Source organism: Macaca mulatta, chromosome 1 (assembly GCF_049350105.2).
Source record: "Macaca mulatta isolate MMU2019108-1 chromosome 1, T2T-MMU8v2.0, whole genome shotgun sequence".
Lineage (NCBI taxonomy): Eukaryota > Metazoa > Chordata > Mammalia > Primates > Cercopithecidae > Macaca > Macaca mulatta.
The window spans coordinates 180579190-180598967 of NC_133406.1; the positions used below are offsets into that span (position 1 = coordinate 180579190).

A 19778-nucleotide genomic window follows, 5' to 3' on the forward strand; every position below is an offset into this window, starting at 1 on the left:
TGCCTATGGATTTGGGATCTTTTGCTCATAAGAACCATGCAAAGGATCAAATTTTGGAGTGGTTAACAGCCTATCTATGGACCTCAGGCTATACTCTGCAAGGTCTAGTTGAACACTGAAGACCAGAAATGAAAGTGACCTTCCAAAAACATGAGTGACACAGATTGAGCCATCACTCAAGCCTCTTAGTCTCCAGTTTGGCTGAGTCCTTGAATTTAGGCCTTGGTTACAGCAAAAGATAGTGAATCTGCAGAGGTGATATAATCCATTTGAATTATCAAAGACCTCTGAATTTTTTAACCTAATTTAGAATCTGGCATTAATATATTTGTTGTTTTTGCTCCCAAAGAATGGCCTTGGTAATAATATTATGGTTATAAAAGACTTTATTATTGACTGATGCTTCCAGGTGAATTTTATTATTTACTCTTTGAAATTAACCCTGTGAGGTAGATGCCATTTTTATTTCTATCACCATGGCATAGATGATAAAACCAACACTCAGAAAGGATAAAGTGACTCATAAGTGTGCAGATAAGATGTTTATCTAGGTTTTCTTTTTTTCTTTACTTAAATTTTTATTGATCTTTCTAATTATAAATCATAGTATAATCATGTAGCAATTTTTGAAAAACAGAAGGAGAATATAAATAAGAAGAAAAATATCAACTAAAGTAAACTAGTGGTTTTCTTTTCCTTTCTTCCTCTTTTTTCCTTCATGCATAGAGATATAGAACGGGAGTCATTATATATACTCTTTATTATCCTGCTTGATTCACTTCATATCAAAAATTCTCCCCTTGGCATGAAAAAAATCATCCTATGCATCATCTTTAATGGTTCTGTGAGAGTTGTACTCAGAACTAACACTAGATGGATAGCATTTACTATGTGCCAGGCAGTATTCTGAGCTCTTTACAGATATTAACTAATTTATTATGCCCAAGCACCCAGTGAGGTAGGAACTCTTATTATCTTTAGTTCATGGTTAAGGGAGCTGAGACACAGAGAGGTCAAGTGCCTTGCTAAAGTCATAGAACTGAGAAGTGGCAGACCCACAATTCAAGCCCAGGTTCTAGGTCCTTAGTCACCAAACTGTATACATTCCTTTATAGAAACACAACACAGTTCACTTAACAAACGCCTTATGGGCACTTAAGCCATTTTAGTTTTTCTCTCATATATAGACATCTGTTTCTTGACACTCCTCCTAATACATCAACCTGCTCATTCCTGCCATGGACTCTGCATTTGCCATTACCATAGGTAGTATGTTCATTAGGTAAGCTGTTCTTAACCTCCATGATCTGGATTGTTTGCTAGCTCTGTAGTACAGGGAGAAAATTTGCCCCTCCCATCCCAGAACTCAACAGGGTTTCTGGTGGGAGGCTCAGCGGCGGCTAACACCCAGCCACCAAACAAGGAAGGCCTTGTGGGAGGTGTGGGGACCGACTAATTGGTTCTGTCTGCCGGGCGGGCGTGTGGTGCTGGCCTGCCAGATGGCAGCCACAGTTGCCTGGTACAGAGACCCTCATTACCAGCTTGACTAAGTGGTAAATGGAATCCTGCCGCAGTTACAAAAGCACACCAATCAGAACTCCTTCTAGATCCTTATCACTCACACATAGATGAAAATAAGCTTTCCTGCCTGAGACGTAACAGGCAATCTGGACCAGCTGAATTTGCTCCAAAAGAGAAGTTGCTGATAAAGACTGAGCTAACATGCGTGAGGACGAGCAAGTGTGAAACTCTTTTCCAAATCACAGAGTAAGTTCGAAGAGTCTCATTGGTAGGAAGTAAGTAAAACTGAAGATGTTAAGAGAATCCCTCATTTTGTATATATAAGAACAGTGAGATATCTTAGAAATAAACAAGTGCAAACCTTCCTTTCACAAAGGAAGAATGAGAGGACCAGAGAGCTTAAATGCTCCAAGGTCTCACAAGGAAAGAGCTTGGCTCTTCTGACTCCTAGTCCTAGGATCTTTTTGCCTCTAAATTCTGCTTTATACGGGTACATTTTTGAAAAAAATACATATTGTTTATATCATTTCTCAGAATTATCAGCTCTGCCTTCTCTCAGAAGAATAAAAAAGAATGTGTGACTGGCAACAAACTCAGTAGCACAGTTTCAAAAATAAAATTGCAGTGTGCTTTTTGCATCTGGCAGCATGAAAATGAAAGTGTTAGTGCTTTAATTTTAATAATTATCACAGTTGATTGGGAAGGTTTCTTTTCAAAGCTCTTTTGTGTGTTTTCCCTTGTTCATTCTCCACAATAGCCCTGCAAGGTAGGCAAAGGCACATGATGTTATCTTTATTTTATAGATGAATAGACAGATGTCAAGGACATTTCTGCTTGGCTGTGCATTTGCAGCTCAGATTCAGCAAGTTCAAAGCAGAGCCTTTGATCTTGTACTTCTGGTGGTCTGTGTCTCACAGAATGGTCTCACTCCTCTCTCAATTGCACCAGCAAGAAACCTGAACATACTTTCCTCCTCTCTCTCCCTAACCCTGATATCCAACCAATCACAGAGTCTTTTAAATTCTACCTCCTTCGTGTCTCTCAAAACCTTCTCTTTCTTTTATTTCCTTTGTCATCACCATAATCAGACCACCATTTTGTCTCACCAGGGAGATTTTAATTATCTTCAAATTGACTTTTCTGTTTTAAAGGTCTCTCATTGTATTGGTCAGCTATTGTGATAAATACTGCTGCATAACAAATCACACCACAACTGAGTGGTTTATAACAATAATCATTTATGCTCACATCTACAGATATGAGCTTAGGCAGCTTTTATTTATCTCAGTTGGGTTGGGCTGGGCTTGGCTCTAAACTGGATTTGATTCAGGTCTGCTCTGTGCTTTCTTGTTCTGAATCCAGTGAGCTCCTCAGAGCATGTCCTTCTCATAGTGATGGAAACATTTTAAGACAACAAACTCAATTACACAAGTACATTTTAAGTCTTTGCTTTTTGCTTGTGTCATATCCACTAACATCCCATTAGCCAAAGCAAACCACATGGCCAAGCACAACATGAATGGGGCAGGGATATATATGTTATCTCTTTTAGGAGGAACCACTTGGTCAGATATACCTCTGTTTAAAATGCTTAAATTCCCTTGTTAAATCCCAATTTCCCTGGTATAAAATTTAAACTCCTTGACTTAGCATTCTAGCTCAACTCTATCTATTCTCTATTTCACTTTCATCCCCACATCTCATTAACTGAAATTCTATTCCATAAATAGAGTTCTGTTCCCTTTCACCTCAAATCCTTTGCCCAAGCTATTCTTTATGGGCAAAATTATCTTCCCTCCATCTTTATTTCATTAACTTCTAATCATATAAGTGTCTCAACTTAGATAGAAGCTCTATCAAGAAGCATTATGGTCTGATTTCCAAGACTGAGGTAAATGCCTTTCCTAATGTATTTCCAAGTGAATCTGTGCATACTTTTACAGTAGATATTGCCATACTATTAAAATAAACTGTTTCCTTATCTGTCTCCTTCCACAAGTCTATAAGACCACTGAGAGTAAGAATTGTTGCTTGTTCATTTTTGTTTGCAAATGTTTTTCTCTGTATATTGGCTCAAAGCCAACATCTAATTTAATGGGAAAACACCAGAGACTTTCTCATTTCAGTTTGGAAGAAGTTAATAGTGCTCACTGTCTCCACTGGCTTTTAATATTATGCTGGAGGTATTTGCCAATGCAATTAAATAAGAGAAAGAAAGTATAGGCATATTATTTAGAAAGGAAGAGGTGAAACTATTTTCAGGGTATAAGATTGTACCTCTAAAATCTCAAGACACTTAATGAAAAAACTACTAAAACAATCAAGATAATTTGGCAAACTAGAGTTATAACATCAATAACACAAATCAATGATCTTCATATGTGTGAACAAAAATGAGTTAGAAGATAAAATGGAAGAAAAGGCACCATTTACAATAGTAAATAAATGTAGAAGTAAATTAACTAAATAAATAAATTAAATGCCACAGCATAAACTTAACAAGAAATGTCCAAACCTGTAAGAGAACAAAATATAAAGCACTCCTGAAAGACATAAGAGTAATTTTAACAAATGGAAAGGTATGCTGTTTTCTTGTACATAAAATGTTAACATCATCAAAAGTCAATCCTCCCTAGGGTAATTTATAAATTTGTTGGGATTTCAACAAAACAAAATACTATTAGGTTTTTATTTTGTTTTGTTTTACAACTAGCCAAATTGATCAGCAAGTTAATTTGGAATAACAAATAAGCATGAATAGTCAGGAAAATCCTGAAAAGGAGAGCAGCACTATGAGGAATGGGTAAGATATCATTACCAGATGTTAAAACAAAAAGTCTCTATATTTAAAATCGTGTGGTTTTGGCACATGAATACATGAAAGACCAATGAAATTGAAAAGAAAAATTCAGAAATAAACCCACTGGCATATTGTTATTTTGTATATGATAAAGGTGACATTGAAAATTAATAAGAAACAGATGGACATTTTAATCAGTGACACATTATTGGATAGCTTTAGAGAAGTTTTGAGTTGGGTCTATTCCTCATATACCGTACATATATAGGATGTATATCAGGATATATTCCAAATACATCAAAGGTTTAAGTGTAAAGAAATAAAAATATACAAATAGTACAAGTAAACTTGAGTGATTTCCTCTATCATATGGGATAAGGGGAAACTTTCTTAAGTATGACTCAAGTTGCAGATACAATGAGAAATACAGTGATCCTTTTCACTGAAGGAGTGATTATTTTCACCATATGGCCAGAACCCCTGTAAGCAAAGCACATAAACACCTGACAAAGTAGGAGGAAAATCTACAGCTTGCATTATTGACAAATATATCTCTCATCTAAAGAATATTCTACTTAAAATAGAGAAGAAAAAGGGCAGTAAACTATTAGAAAAATGGGCAAAATATATGAACAGGCAGTTCACAGTAAACCAAATGTAAGTGTTCCTTAAATATATGAAAAGATGTGGACTTGCTTTTAATAAGTAGAATGCAAATTAATTCTACCTGAGATATAATTTCTCATTAGCAAAATCCAGGAAATTGATAACATAATTTGGCAAAATCCATAATATTGATAATATACTTTGTTGGAAGACTATGGGGAAACAGATACACTGCTACAATGATAGAAAAAATTTTAAATGGAAAAACTGTTTTGGAAGAAAAATTGATAATAATTAGCAGAACTACATCTACATTTTTTATAAGAAAATTTCACTTTGATAAATCTATCCCAAAGATGTACTTGAAAAATATAATATTAAAAGATTTATACAGAAGATATACATTGCAACATTACCTGTTACACCAAAAAATTATAAACAACCTAAATTTCCATAGATAATGGACTGTTTGAATAAACTAAGGTACATCCATACATGGAGTACTATGAAATTGTAAAAAGAAATATAGAATTTGTATATATATGAATATTATCATATATTACTATGTGGAGTAATGTAACAAGATACATTATTAATTGAATAAAAGTGAGGTAGAAAAAATATATAGATTATTCTACCAGGTTTCTATCTATCTATATATCTATCATGTACATATCCTTTATGTTTTTTAAAATGAAGGAATTAATTAAGAATATTTTTAAAAAGTGGTTATCTCTTGGGGATAGGTGGAACATGATGAAGGGATAAAAAAATAGAAAGCATACTTCTCTGAATGTCTTGTTTTGCTTTGCAACCACATAAATTTTTTACACTACAGAATTATAAAGTAAAATTATATGTTAAGAAAATCAATTTGTAAAAATCAAAAACAAAATAAAATAAATCTGGTTTCATTATCTTTTGGTGTATAACAAATTGCCCTAAAACTTAGTCACTAGAATCAATAAACACATATTACCTGCTACTGTTTCTCAGGGAAAGAAATCTAGGAGTGGCTTAGATGGGAGATTTTGGTTCAAAGTCTTGTAAAATTTCACCCCAGATTTCACCCAGGGATGCAGTCATCTGAAAGCTTGATCAGAACTAGAGGATCTACTTCTAAGCTCACTCATGTGGCTATTGGTAGAGGCCTCCTGGTTGTGTCCACAGGTCTCATCTTTTCTCATGTGGGCTTCTCTCTAGGTGTGTGCATGATATGGCTGGCTTCCCACAAAATGAGTGATGGAGAGAGATTGATTGTACACAATCTAACTGGAAGCTGCAATATCTTCTATAACCTAATCTCAGAAGTGACGTACCATCACTTCCACAGTATTCTACTGGTCACATAGACCAATCTTAATTAAATGTTGAGGGGATGAAGGAGACTACATAAGGCCATGAAACCAGGAAGCAGGCCATGAAACCAGGAAGCAAGGCCATGAAACCATGAAACAATTGTAAATGATTTTAAAACACAATGACTTCATTGCATATACCTAGTGGAATATTGACTGTAAGGAAAATATTTCTTGAAAAAATATATTTAAATGTTTTTGATGACCATTATGTTGATACTGTTATTCTCTGTGTCTATATTTTATGTGATAAAGCAAGTGAGTCATTATCTTGGTGGGGTTTTTTTTTTTTTTTTTGGACTTGTGATTTGGGATATAGAAGAAATAAAATATAGATAATTAATAAAATTACATAAAACTCCTGTGATCCTACATATGAAATGAAAAATTAGGATGAACTCTTTTTAAAAATATATTTCCCAGTTCTGTCCATTGGAAAAATTTAGAAACAATGACTTGTCCCAAAGCAATGAGTAGCCTTGCATCTGCATTATTTTCAGTAAAATTCCAAGAGCTGATTCCAGTTTTGAGCCTGAAATATCCACTTACACCAAAAGCAATGATGATACCAAAGACTTCCTAAGACTGGTCAAAAAAGACTCAGGATCTAACTTAAAGAGGATCCCACAGTTGAAAGCCACATAATTTAGGCATCAATAAAAATAATAATTGCAATAAACACATTAAATGTGTTTAAATGTATACATTCATAATGATTATTTTAAAAAATAAAAACTCATTGGTCATCTCTGAAGAATGCTGGGGAACAAACTCTTTATTTGAAAAAACAGTAAATAAAAGAACCAAGCATTTATTCAGTTGGCCATTTTCTATGCAAACTGTATCTGAAGTAATAGTTGATGAAGGAACATTTTCCTTTAAAGAACTATTTCTGTTAATAAATGAAGAAATAATGGTGGGATAAGAATATCACCATTTTGCAAAGCCCTAATGAAAACAAAAGGAATTAAGCAATGCATATGAATGCCTGTAATTATGATCTAAAAAAAGACAATTAGATAGCATATGCTTCCATGGGAAAATATACCACCTATAAAAATGTCTTGCCAAATAAAATTGAACTGGAACATAAATAAGACTTTAGATTTAACTACTAATTTACAGGAAATAAATAATACTTTTTAAAAACAGCATAGGGATGCCAGAAAATGCAGACTGTATAAAACTCTACAGTGCAGACAACACAGCTTCTTCAACAATTGCAAGAAAAAACAATGATGAAAGGGGCAGAGTGGGAAGACTGGACATTTAAAAAGATATGGCTGGATGCAGTGGCTCATGCCTGTAGTCCCAACACTTTGGGAGGTCAAGGTAAGAGAACTGCTTCAGGTCAGGAATTCAAGGTCACTCTGGGCAACCTACCAAGACCCCATCTCTACAAAAAACTACAAAAGTTAGCTGGGTGTGGTGGTGTGCACCTCTAGTCCTAGCTACTTGGGAGGATGAGACAGGAGATTGGCTGAGTCTAGGAGTTCAGGCCAGGCTGTGGTGAATAATGGCTGAGATACTGCACTCTAGCTTGGGTGACAGAAAAAAAGAATGAAAGAAGGAAGGAAGGAAGGAAGGAAGGAAGGAAGGAAGGAAGGAAGGAAGGAAGGAAGGAAGGAAGGAAGGAAGGAAGGGAGGGAGGGAGGGAGGGAGGGAGGGAGGGAGGGAGGGAGGGAGGGACGGGGGAGGGAGGGAAGGAAGGAAGGAAGGAAGAGAAAGAAAGAAAGAAAGAAAGAAAGAAAGAAAGAAAGAAAGAAAGAAAGAAAGAAAGAAAGAAAGAAAGAAAGAAAGGAAGGAAGGAAGGAAGGAAGGAAGGAAGGAAGGAAGAAAGAAAAAGAAAGAAAGAGAGGGAGAGAGGGAGGAAGAGAGAAAGAGAGAGGAAGGAAGGAAGAAAGAAAGGAAGGAAGGCGGGAGGGAAGGAAGGAAAGAAGGAAGGAAGGAAGGAAGGAAGGAAGGAAGGAAGGAAGGAAGGAAGGAAGGAAGGAAGGAATTTTAAAAGCTATAAGAAATATTAACCTATTGCAATATATGGTTTATATTTTGAATATATAAACTATGAAAATAAGATTTACCAGACAACTGGGGGATTCTAAAGGCTGATAAGACATTTGGAGGTATTGAGGAATTACTGTTAATAATAAGGAATTTTTAAAGTGTTATAATGTTATTGTGTATTTAAAAAGAGTCCTCATTCTTGGGGCAGTGGTTCTCAAACTTCAGTGTGCTAAATCAGGATTACTGGAGGACTTATTCAAACACAGATTTCTGGGCCCCATCCCACAAATTTTTATTTAGCGGGTCTGGGGTGGGTATCAAGAATTCTCATTTCTCACAAAATCCCAGGTGAAGCTGAAACTTCTGGCCCAAAAACTACACTTTAAGAACCACTGCTTTATAGACACATGCTGAAATAATGTGGACGAAATAACACACTGTCTAGGCTCACTTCATCTCTGGTGGGGGTAATGTGGAGATAAATAAAACAAGATTGTCAACTGATCATTGAAGCCTGATGATGAGCACAGGGAGTTTCATCATCCTGTTATCTCTACGTGTGCCTGTGTTTGAAGTTTCCAAAATTAAAAGTTAAAATGTAAACAAAATATACACTGTTACAAATATGAGTAAAATAGTCAAATGATTAATATCAATATGTATTGTATTAATTTGTTTAAAGCACATTTAAAATCACATATTACATATAATATTAATTTGGAAATACATGTTTTTCTAAGTCTACATTTCTTTAAAAAAATGTATCCAACATTCTACTTGATGTTTCTCATGGCTGTCCTCATTATCACTAGTGGCCATTTTTGAGCCATTTAACAGCTTTCTAGAACACCCCCGTACCTTGGTCTAAGTTGTTCAAGAAACAGAACTTTTCACATCTGCATTTAATGCTATCTCTGGAAATTTTCTCCCAAACCACAGCTATCCATTGCATAATGTTAAGATGATTTGTTGTGTTCACTTGTCTTGAAAGAGAATGTGGATGACTCCACACACACTCAAAAATAGTTTTATTTATAAGCAACCTTTAAAAAACTTGTTTACATTTCCCACTCTTGCAAGTTCCAACACCCCCAGAAGAGTTAGTAAATCTGTGTTAGATTTCTGTGCTTCATTTGTACCAGTTCTTTTAGGCAAACATCACACAACTAGAATTGATTGAAGTCACTTCAGGCTATGGTGTTGGTCCCCAACTGGCATTTTGTGATTCAAAGTAAACTAAATGAGATAAATCTATGGTATTAGAGACTTCATGGGTGCTCTGACAAATCCCAAGGTCAGAAACATGGGAAATCTTGATAAAATTTCCCATTTTATCTATTTTAACTCATGGGGAACACTCTTCACTTTGGAAAAACAACAGCCCCACGTGACTTAAATCAATCAGCAAGGGAGAAATCTGAAGCCCAGCCTGCAGCTGGCCTGAACCCATGCACCAAGAGCTCCTCCCCATTCTCCCATGCTGTTGCTCTAGTTTTTCAGCAGATTCAGGGCTATTCTGGATGTTGTGGGGGTGTCAGCCAGGCACAAGACAGAGTCCTGGCCTACATGGAGATCATATTACTGGAGGAAGATACACAAAACACAACAAATATATCATAAGGTTTTAGAATTATAAAATATTTAAAATACATAACACTCATTCTTCACAGCATTCCTGGGCGTACAGTATATTTTCCTCTTTCCATAGGTGAAGCCAAAAAACTCAGTCTGTGGCTGGGTGCGGAGGCTCACGCCTGTAATCCCAGCACTTTGGGAGGTCGAGGCGGGTGAATCACGAGGTCAGGAGATCAAGACCATCCTGACTAACATGGTGAAACCCTGTTTATACTAAAAATACAAAAAAACTAGCCAGGCATGGTGGTGGGTGCCTGTAGTCCCAGCTACTTGGAAGGCTGAGGCAGGAGAATAGTGTGAACCCGGGAGCTGGAGGTTGCAGTGAGCTGAGATCGTGCCACTGCACTCCAGCCTGGGCAACAGAGCGAGACTCTGTCTCAAAAAAATAAATAAATAAAACTCAGCCTGTGATGTCTAGGCCCAAAGAACTATGAGGGCAGGAGTCACACCTGCCTTGTTCATTTGTATCTGTAGTGTCAAGGATAAAGGCACTTAATACATTTTCATGTTTAAATGAAAACAAAAGCAACTGAAAGATACTTTGACTCATGGAATGATGAAGTATTGATAACATTTCTTTAAAACACTATCATATAGAAACACATAACTTCTCAGAGGTAAAAAAATATATATTTGTATGTGGCTGAAAATGGAAATATTTTATATTACAAATAATTTGCAAAGAAACATATTGTCCTGTGAGCAATATGTCTGAAATACCTAGCCAAATATTTTAAAGAGTGAAATTGGTCAGGCACGATGGCTCAGGCCTATAATCCCAGCACTTTGGGAGGCCAAGGTGGGCAGATCACGAGATCAAGAGTTCAAGACCATACTGGACAACATGGTGAAATCTCATCTCTACTAAAAATACAAAAAAAAAAAAAAAATTAGCTGGGCATGGTGGCATCCACCTGTAGTTCCAGCTACTCTGGAGGCCGAGGCAGGAAAATCTCTCGAACCCGGGAGGTGGAGGTTGCAGTGAGCCAAGACTGCGCCACTGTACTCCAACCTGGTGGCAGAGTGAGACTCAGTCTCAAAAAAAAAGAAAAAAAAAAAAAAAAGAGTGAAATTGCTCTGTGGACTGAACATTGAATCTCCCTCACCCTGGGGTAATGGTGAAAAGAAGGATTCAAATATCTGCACAATTTACTAGGGAGTAAGTTTTGGACAACTCTGCTCTAGTCATTGCTCTACTAATAATATTTTTATAGCTCCTATTGCCCTCAGAATAAAGCATAGATGCTAACAAGACTAAAGGTAATTCATTGCCTTTCTCCTGCCTCTCTCTCCAGGTTTATCTTTTGCCTTTTCCAAAAGTTAAACTATGCTTTGAAAGCATCATCTCTTACATGCATGCATGCACCTTTAGGGTTTTCTATATCCAGTTCACTCTTCCTGTAATCCTCTTGTCCTCTCCTCCTCCCTCCCCACTTGTTAGCCTATCCAAATCCAAACCTGACTTATCTTGTAAGCCTAGATTTAGATGCCATTCCCTTCAGACCTGGACCACCCAGTTGAGATCAGGTGGACCATGGACTATTCTGAGAGTGGCCCTTAGAATCCCTTTTCTATTGCATGGTTACTTGCTATGCCTCCCACCATCTGCAAACTCTGTGAAAGCAGGGGCTGAGTCTGTTTTTTTCACTGTAGAGCTAATGACAGTGCCTGGCCCAGACTAGACAAACCATAAATGTTTTTTAAATGAAGGAATGAGGTTATTTAACTTCTGCAAACCTTGGTTTTCCAAAAGTAAAAGGGTGCTAGTACTACCTACCTTGTAGTGTCGTTGTGATGATTTAAATAATGACATGAGCAGGACACCCATGTGGTGCCTTGTACAGAGTATGAGCCAAATAAATAACTCTTGTGATTTTTATGCCTATTCAGAACTCTCTGTCATTCTTGCCCACTTCTGCTCACTCTAGAGAGCCTCTTGGTTTTTCCTTAAAATGTTCATGACTATAAAACATCTCTGGGTTGCTATTCATACTGATAGGTTATTCAACATGGCTGTCAATTTAGTAGTTTCTAGAGAATCCTTCTGATCATGTCACCTTTCTATTACCTGGTATTAAAAATAACCATGTGTCCAGAGGCTGAGGCAGGAAAATAACTTGAACCCGAGAGGCAGAGGTTGCAGTGAGCTGAGATCGTGCCACTGCACTCCAGCCTGGGTGACAACACAAGACTCTGTCTAAAAAATAAATAAATAAATAAATAAATAAATAAATAAATAAATAAATAAATAAACAAACAAATAAATAAATAAAATAACCATGTGTCTTGATTTGTACCAAGTTTTTGTTTTAATCAGGTACGGTAAGATAACATATTTGGAGACAATTGCCTTTGAAAAAAGAGTTAATTGCTTTCATTTCCCAAGAGAAGCGGGGATTCCACACCACATTGGGCTACTTGAGGACATCAAGAGGCAAAAGGAGGAGCAAGGAGAGAAAAGCATAAGCCATAGCCTTTCTCTGGGGTTTAGGTGGGAAAGGCAAAGCAGGGCAGAACAAACAGCTTAGGACTGGCTAGCTGGAATAATTCCCCCAGGCTTTGGGGCATAGTGACTATCCTGGTTGTCTGGAACCTAGTCTTGGATTTATTTAGGGCAGGAGAAAAAAAGGCTTGCTGTGTGAGAGTTAAATAAAGGAGGTATCTTAGGTTTTGAACTCAGGATTGGTTTGCATATGAAAGATGTATTAGCAGGCCAGTTGTTTACCATCTCTAGGAATTAGATAGTCCTGGGAGGGGCAGTCCCCCCAGCCAGCAAGGCCTACCTTCTTAAGATGTCAAAACACCATAAAATATGAATAATTTAAAAACACAATTAATATACCATGCTCCATGGCAAGAGAGAACGGGGTTTATTATTGATCCTAATTCTATCATTTATGCTATTGTAACTTTTAGTGACATTACTGCTACAGTATAATATTCTGAGCTTTTCAATCTCTTGTCAAAGTTAACAATTACCTTTGCTGCCCTTCCTGAACCTCCTAATTAAAACAGCCTAATGATACCCTTATCTCTAATAAGAACCCCACATTTGACTATAAACACCTTATGTTCTACCTATTATTTTTGGCCTGTCACAGACACTTTCTTGCCCAAATGAAACATACCTACCTGTGAATATATTTGTCTAACATGTGTTAAGCGTATAATGCTGAAATTGGTGTGAAGGCAACATTTTTTCACTGATGATTCAATGACTCAATGATACATGGGCAGAAGTTCATTTAGAACTGGGAATGTGCTTAAAGAAATTGGTTGGCTTACTCATTTTCTCCCTTCTTTCCTCCTTCTCTTCCCTACCTCCTCTTCTGCTCCTTGCTTCCCTTTGTCCTTGTTCTGTTAAGATTCCCAGTCAGGCAAATGTCCACTGTAGCTCTGTACCAACCGGAGACCAGTCCCTATCCTATGTGCATGGCGTTCCCAGGAGAAAGCTTAGAGACTGGTCCTTGGAACAGATGGTGAGAGGCGGCTCTGACCAACCTGAGGTGTGTATACTAAGAATTGTTGAGTTGTGTCTATTGTAGATGACGGAGTATTATTTGTTGACTATATTTCTTGATGTAGAGCAGAGCAGATGATAAGTCGGTCTGAGGGCTGGTCATAGTGACTCACACCTGTAAGGCCAGCACTTTGAGAAGCCAATATGGGAGGATCACTTGAAGCCAGGAGTTTGAGACCAGCCTGGACAACATAGTGAGACCCCACCTCTACAAAAAAATAATAAAATAATAAAAATAAAGACACTCTGAGAATGGACAAATGGACACCAGACTTCGTTTATCCAGTCAGCTTTCCAGAAAGTGTCCTGGGGAGTTCACAGACAAACCTTAAAAATTTCAATTGAACTCCTCATGTTCCTCCCACCTTCCTCCTTTTCTAGGATTGCTGAGCTCAGAAAGGGCCATGATGCTCCCAGTTAACTCAGTCAGGGTCTAGACACCATCCTTAATTTGCATCCCCCGTGCTAAACTCCCAGCTACAATGGGTCTCCAAAATGTGTTACTCTAAATTCTCATACCATCAAAGCAGTTATTTTGTAAAAGGCAAATGATGTATGTTAAAGCATCTTCTACCAGACCATTTACTCTAGGATTTGCTTTCTTCTCCTGAAGGAAGAGAGCTGATGCATTGTAAATAATAAATACACCAGATTGAATGCTCACCTTCAGTGCCACCGACTTTTCCTGCTCCAGGCCAGGCCTGAGAGTGGATGCTCAGATACCAGCCCCAGTGCACCTCTGCTTCCTTGCTTTGGTCTTTAGCTGGCTGATTGAAGAGTCTGGCTCTTTGTTTTTCATTGTTTTGTTAGGATATTGGCCAGAGGCCGAGTGGGACAACAAACGAAGACACTTTTCTTCTTGCCGTGGTCAGAAGAGAACTCAAGTCACATCCTTTGCATTCCAACTTATTAGAAAAACTTCAGAAAGAGCTGAAGATCCTGGACCCAATCTCTTCAGGATTTCTTCTCCAATCTCAGCTGAGCCGCCTCTTTTTGAAGCATGAAGTCCCTCTACAGTTACCAACAGTCAAAATCCTTTGTCAGAGATTTTCTAAGAGGGGTTCTCCTGAAATGGTATGGCCATGATGCTATTGGAAGTGTGGGTTCCTTTTGTTTCTTTAACTTGTACCCACCAGGATAAAAGATTAAGAAGTTAGCAACTTTCTTGCAAATGACTTTTATCACTGACTACTGAGATAAAAAGCTTTTTTAGGCCAAGCACGGTGGCTTACGCCTGTAATCCCAGCACTTTGGGAGGCTGAGGCGGGCAGATCACAAGGTCAGGAGATCGAGACCATCCTGGCTAACAGAGTGAAAACCCATCTCTACTAAAAATACAAAAAAATTAGCCAGGCCTGGTGGTGGGCACCTGTAGTCCCAGCTACTCGGGAGGCTGAGGCAGGAGAATGGCATGAACCTGGGAGGCAGAGGTTGCAGTGAGCTGAGATCGCGCCACTGAACTCCAGCCTGGGGGACAGAGCGAGACCCCATCTCAAAAAAAAAAAAAAAAAAAGAGCTTATTTATATTCATGTGTAGAAATTTCTAGTTGGAATGGAAAATAGACTTAGGTCTCTTTGCTCTGTTTCATTTCTCTTTAAAGGTCCTCCCTGCCCCAACTCACAGTGTCAGCTTTTAAACAACATCAGGGTAGTTACAGATTCAAGATAATGGGCCCACTCTAGTCTATTCATGAGCTAGCTTAGTTTGCAGGACCCAAGGTAAGAATTGAGACTGAGCAAAGATCTCCTTTGTGTCATCACAACTTCCTAGAGAGTTAGAAGTGGGGAGTATCTTTGAAATTTACCGATTAAGGAACTGAGGCCCAGAGGATGTCCAGGAACTTGTTTAGGAAACCCGGAGAATTAATGGCAGACCCCATGCTAAGACACACGTTTCCCAGTGACAGGGCCAGAGTTCTTTGGGCATTGTATTTTCCAAGCTCATACCTATATCTGAATATAAAGAGTAGTCCAAGTGTCACCAAATTCAGGGAGCCAGAGGAAAATACCCTAAACTAGGAAGAAATAATAGCAATAAGAAAATCATTAGTGAGCATGTATCAATGGCAAAGCAACAGACAGCAGAAACCTTAAAAAAGAAGGCCTGGACTTTAATCTTAATCCTACCATCATTAGCTCTGTGACATGGAGCATACTCTACTTAAGTTCTCCCATACCTCAATGATCTCATCCAGAAAACCGGGCCAAAACCAACCTTGCAAGTTTAGTCTCAGGATTTAGTAATGTGATAAATGCAAACTAATAGAATTAGTTATATATTTATGAGAAGTATTTAGCAATACAGTATTGATTTATTAGTGCAACCTATATGAATATTCAGTTCAACCAAATTTTCTGGCCTGAGACCTAGTTTCTATCAGGGACCCTATCTAGCTTTTCTTTCCCACTGCTCACCCCTCTGCTACCCTGGAGCTCTCTGTCCACCAGAGTCCCTAGGATGGCATCCAGCCTAGCGGTGGAAATGGATGACATTCCTTCAGTCCTTTCCTGTGCAGGAAAAGGGTCTTCAGATTTTTCATTTAGCCTAATACATTTTTGTCTTCAGATTATCTGAATATATCTGCTCAATGTAGCTAAATATATCTGCTGAATACAGCATATATAATAAATGTATAAGATATGTGAGAAGGAACAAGAGAGAGAGTCGGGGCAGGGGTGGGGAGAGAGAGAGAGGCTAGAGGTTAGGTTATGCTATAGTAATAACCCCAAAATCTTTGTGGCTTAAAGTCACAAAAGGTTATTTTTTCTCATTTTTATTTCCATAGAGCCAGCCATAGTTCTCAACACTGTTGTCATTTTAGCTCTGGGACCCAGGATGATGAAACAGCCACTTTAGGATATTTTTGGACAGGACAGCAGAAGGGGAAAAAGAGTCCTGGAGGGTCTCATGTTAGCTCACAGGGTCTCAGTTCTGCTTATAACTCATTGGCCAGAACTAGTCACATGGCCTTATCCAACCACAAGACAACCAGGAAGTACAATTTCACCGTTTGTCCAGAAGGGAAAATAATTAGAATACTTGCTAAAAACACCAATAATTATGATACTATATTTTTAAGTGGTTTTTTAAAAATGTTTAATGTAAAAATTTGCCAAACACATTTTATCTCAACAGGCCTCTTTCCTTACATATAAATTAAATGAGGATATTCTATTTTACATGTAATTTTCAGGTGAATTATGAAAAGCTACTCTGGTTTTTAAACAGTGCAGCATCAGATTATCCACAGCAAAACAAAGCAGCTGCAGACCTGAAAAAAACTGAGAGTCATGGCACTCATAGCCAAAGGTACTCTTCTCCTTTTTTGTGAGGGTTTTGTTCCTAGGTGTCTTAGTCTGTGTGGGCTGCTATAAAAAAGTACCATAAAAATGGGTGGCTTATAAAGAACATAAATGTATGAATCACAGTTCTGAAGTGAAGACTGAAAGCCTAAGATCAGGGCACCAGCATGGTTGAGTTCTGGGAGGGCTCTCCCAAGATGCACACTGCTGACTTCTCTCTGTATCCCCACATGACAGAAACAGAGCAAGCTGGCTTGTGGGCCTCTCCTTACAAAGGTATTGCTATGGTTCGAATGTGTTTTCCCAAAGTTCATGTGTTGGAAGCTTAATCCCTAATGCAACAACAGCCCTCAGAGATGGGACCTAATAAGAGGTGATTAGGTCACAGGGCTCGGCCTTCTTGAATGCATTAATGTCATTATCTCAGGAGTGAGTTAGTTACCAAGAGAGTGGATTTGTTGTAAAAGCGGGTTTATCTCTCACCGTTGCCTTCTCTTGCCCTTCTGCCTTCCACCACAGAATGATGCAGCAAGAAGGCCCTTGCAAGATGCCTGCCACTGACCTTGCACTTCTCACCCCTGTGAACTGAAGAAATAAAATATCTGTTCTTTATAAATGACCCAATCTCAGATATTCTGTTATAGCAGCCCAAAATAGACTAAGACAGGCACTGATCTTACTCATGAGGACTCCACCCTCATGACCAAATCCCACAGGCCCAGCCTTCTGATGTTATCACATTGGCATTAGGGTTTCAACACAGGAACTTTGAGGGAATTCAGTCAGTCCACGGCACTAGACTCCTAGTGCTGGCAGGGATCTTGAAGGCGTTCACTCAAACACCTCACCCGATGCAGAATCACTTTGCTCTTCACCAGCACTTGGCTTGTGCTCAGAGTTTTCTCTCTCTCTCTTTTTTGTGCGCAGGCCAACATAGAAAGTTATTTGCAGCAATTGCATATGTTTTTTAACATCAAGCATGTGTCTTTTTATGAGGTTGCTGTGTGAAAATGAAAAACCTCATTATGAAATAAGAAATGATTGTGTACGGGTACAGAGCTCATCTATAAAGTGTGATTCCAAAAAGATGTTCAGTCAGTCAGCTCCTGGGTTGCAGACACTAGCAAAAAAAGGTTTGAGGTTCAGGCATCCGCAGTCACTTCATATAATCTCAAGGGAAAGAAATTACTCAAAATAAAAATAAGATGTGAGGAATATAATCAGAGATGAAATGCAATAAAGTATGATATTCTCATATTTGCCAAAAAAAAGATGACAAATTGCAGTGGTTAGGAGCATAGCCTCCATTGCAAAAGCCTGGCCACAACTATTGTCTTTGCCACTCTGGGGCTATGTGACCTTGGCGTTTCACTTAACTTCTCTGTAGTTCCATTCTCCAACTGTAAAATGGGGATGATATACTTCACTTCATTGATTTGTAATAGTAACTGAGTTAATAAATGCAAAATTCCAAAAATCAGTGACTGGCACATAGTAAGTACTATATAAGTGTTTTTATTATTTTTAACTATTCTTCTAGAAGACACTCTTTTCAGCTGCAAATAATGTGGCATGGTGGTTAAGAGCTATGGCATTAGAGTTAAGTGTTTTAGTCTAGGAAGAAGGTAGGGGTTTTTGTTTGTTTGTTTGTTTGTTTTGTTTGTTTGAAAACATCCTTGGGCCAACGGTTGGACTTGATTCCTCCTACAGTGTGCCCTGTTTCACTGTGATAACTTCAACACTCATTGAATGTGAGCTGTTTGCCAGGCTTACTTTGCTGGCCACAGTGAATTACAGGATTGACAAAGCCTGGTCTCTTCCTTTAGGGCTCATGGTCCAAAGAAAACAATACTGCCATCTAGGCACTCCAGTCAAATACCACTCTGGGAGCAACTGTCTTACTGAAAGCCATAAAGCCCTACAAATTTTTAACCAACAGCAACTCTCCTTCACATAATACATACTGTAAATTTTGGCCCTGAGAGGTCATAGACCATGCAGTAGAATACATGGCCACTCCCTGGCATATAAGGTCTTAAGAGTCCTAGACAGAAAGCCTTTGCTGATACCTAGATAAGGTTAGATCTCTGTGTTATATAGTCCCGTAGTCCTTCCCCTTCATAGCAGTTATGGCATTTTCAGTTATTTATTTGACATTTGAGGTTAGGAATCGTGGCTGTCCTGGCCAACTCTGTGTCTAGCATAGTTCTAACATAGTTCCTGGCATACAGAAGATGCTCAATAATATTTGCTGAATGTAATTGGCACTTCCAATTTTCTAAAGAGCTCACATCAATTTACTTTCAGGGATACCTGAATATCTGTTCTGTAGAAAAGGTGCATAAAGAAATCATTTTGAGCGTAGCAGAGAAGGTGCTGCTTTATAAAAACCAGACAGTATGTTTGCAGAAATACAGGACTGATGGCCTGTAATAAAGCCAGGCTCTTTGTTAATTAAGGTATGGATCAGGAAAATCCCCTTCTCATGATCTGTCAGGTAGAGACTCTAATAGGGTAGCTCTGTGATGTTTTAAAAGGTTCCAACATTGCCAGTGGCAGCAGGGGTGGCAAGAGCTCTCATCTCCTAAATTGGACCAGATGAAATAAATATCTGCAACAGGTCTTCTAAGAAACCCTACCAGCTGCAGTAAATGGATTCCATACCACACCTGCCCATCCAGTACTCAGGGTAGTGAGCCAGGGACCAAAGCTTCATGAATTCTTATCCCCAGAAACTGTCCTTGCAAGAAAAGAGGAAGGAAGACTTATGATTCAGATCTGGAACAGAGATATCTGATTGACAGTGTTCGGGTCATGTGCTCTTGCAGCAAAGAGAGGCTGGTAAAGCAAATAGTTGGCATTCTCCTCTGCCACAGTGAGAGGTGGACTGTCTCATGAGCTGGGGAACTCCCTGGACAGGTGAAGGCAGATGCAAAAGTTGGTGACCAAAATAAAGACACATGCCCACTATTCCTTCTCTGTACCAAACTTTTGGAAAATATTATGTATTATTAAGAGGTTCAGAATAGCA

The 19778-nt window shown here is 38.4% G+C and overlaps 1 protein-coding gene across 2 annotated transcripts in view; it reads left to right on the forward strand.

Moving 5' to 3' along the window:
• The window catches only part of C1H1orf87 (chromosome 1 C1orf87 homolog), an 83267-nt gene that overhangs the window by 19625 nt on the left and 43864 nt on the right, over positions 1-19778 (forward strand). For both annotated transcript variants that reach the window (XM_028833091.2, XM_015140894.3), the window contains exons 4-6: positions 13290-13430; positions 14255-14518; positions 16639-16754. In XM_028833091.2, the coding sequence (XP_028688924.2) occupies positions 13290-13430; positions 14255-14518; positions 16639-16754 (521 nt within the window). The remainder of the gene's footprint in view (positions 1-13289; positions 13431-14254; positions 14519-16638; positions 16755-19778) is intronic.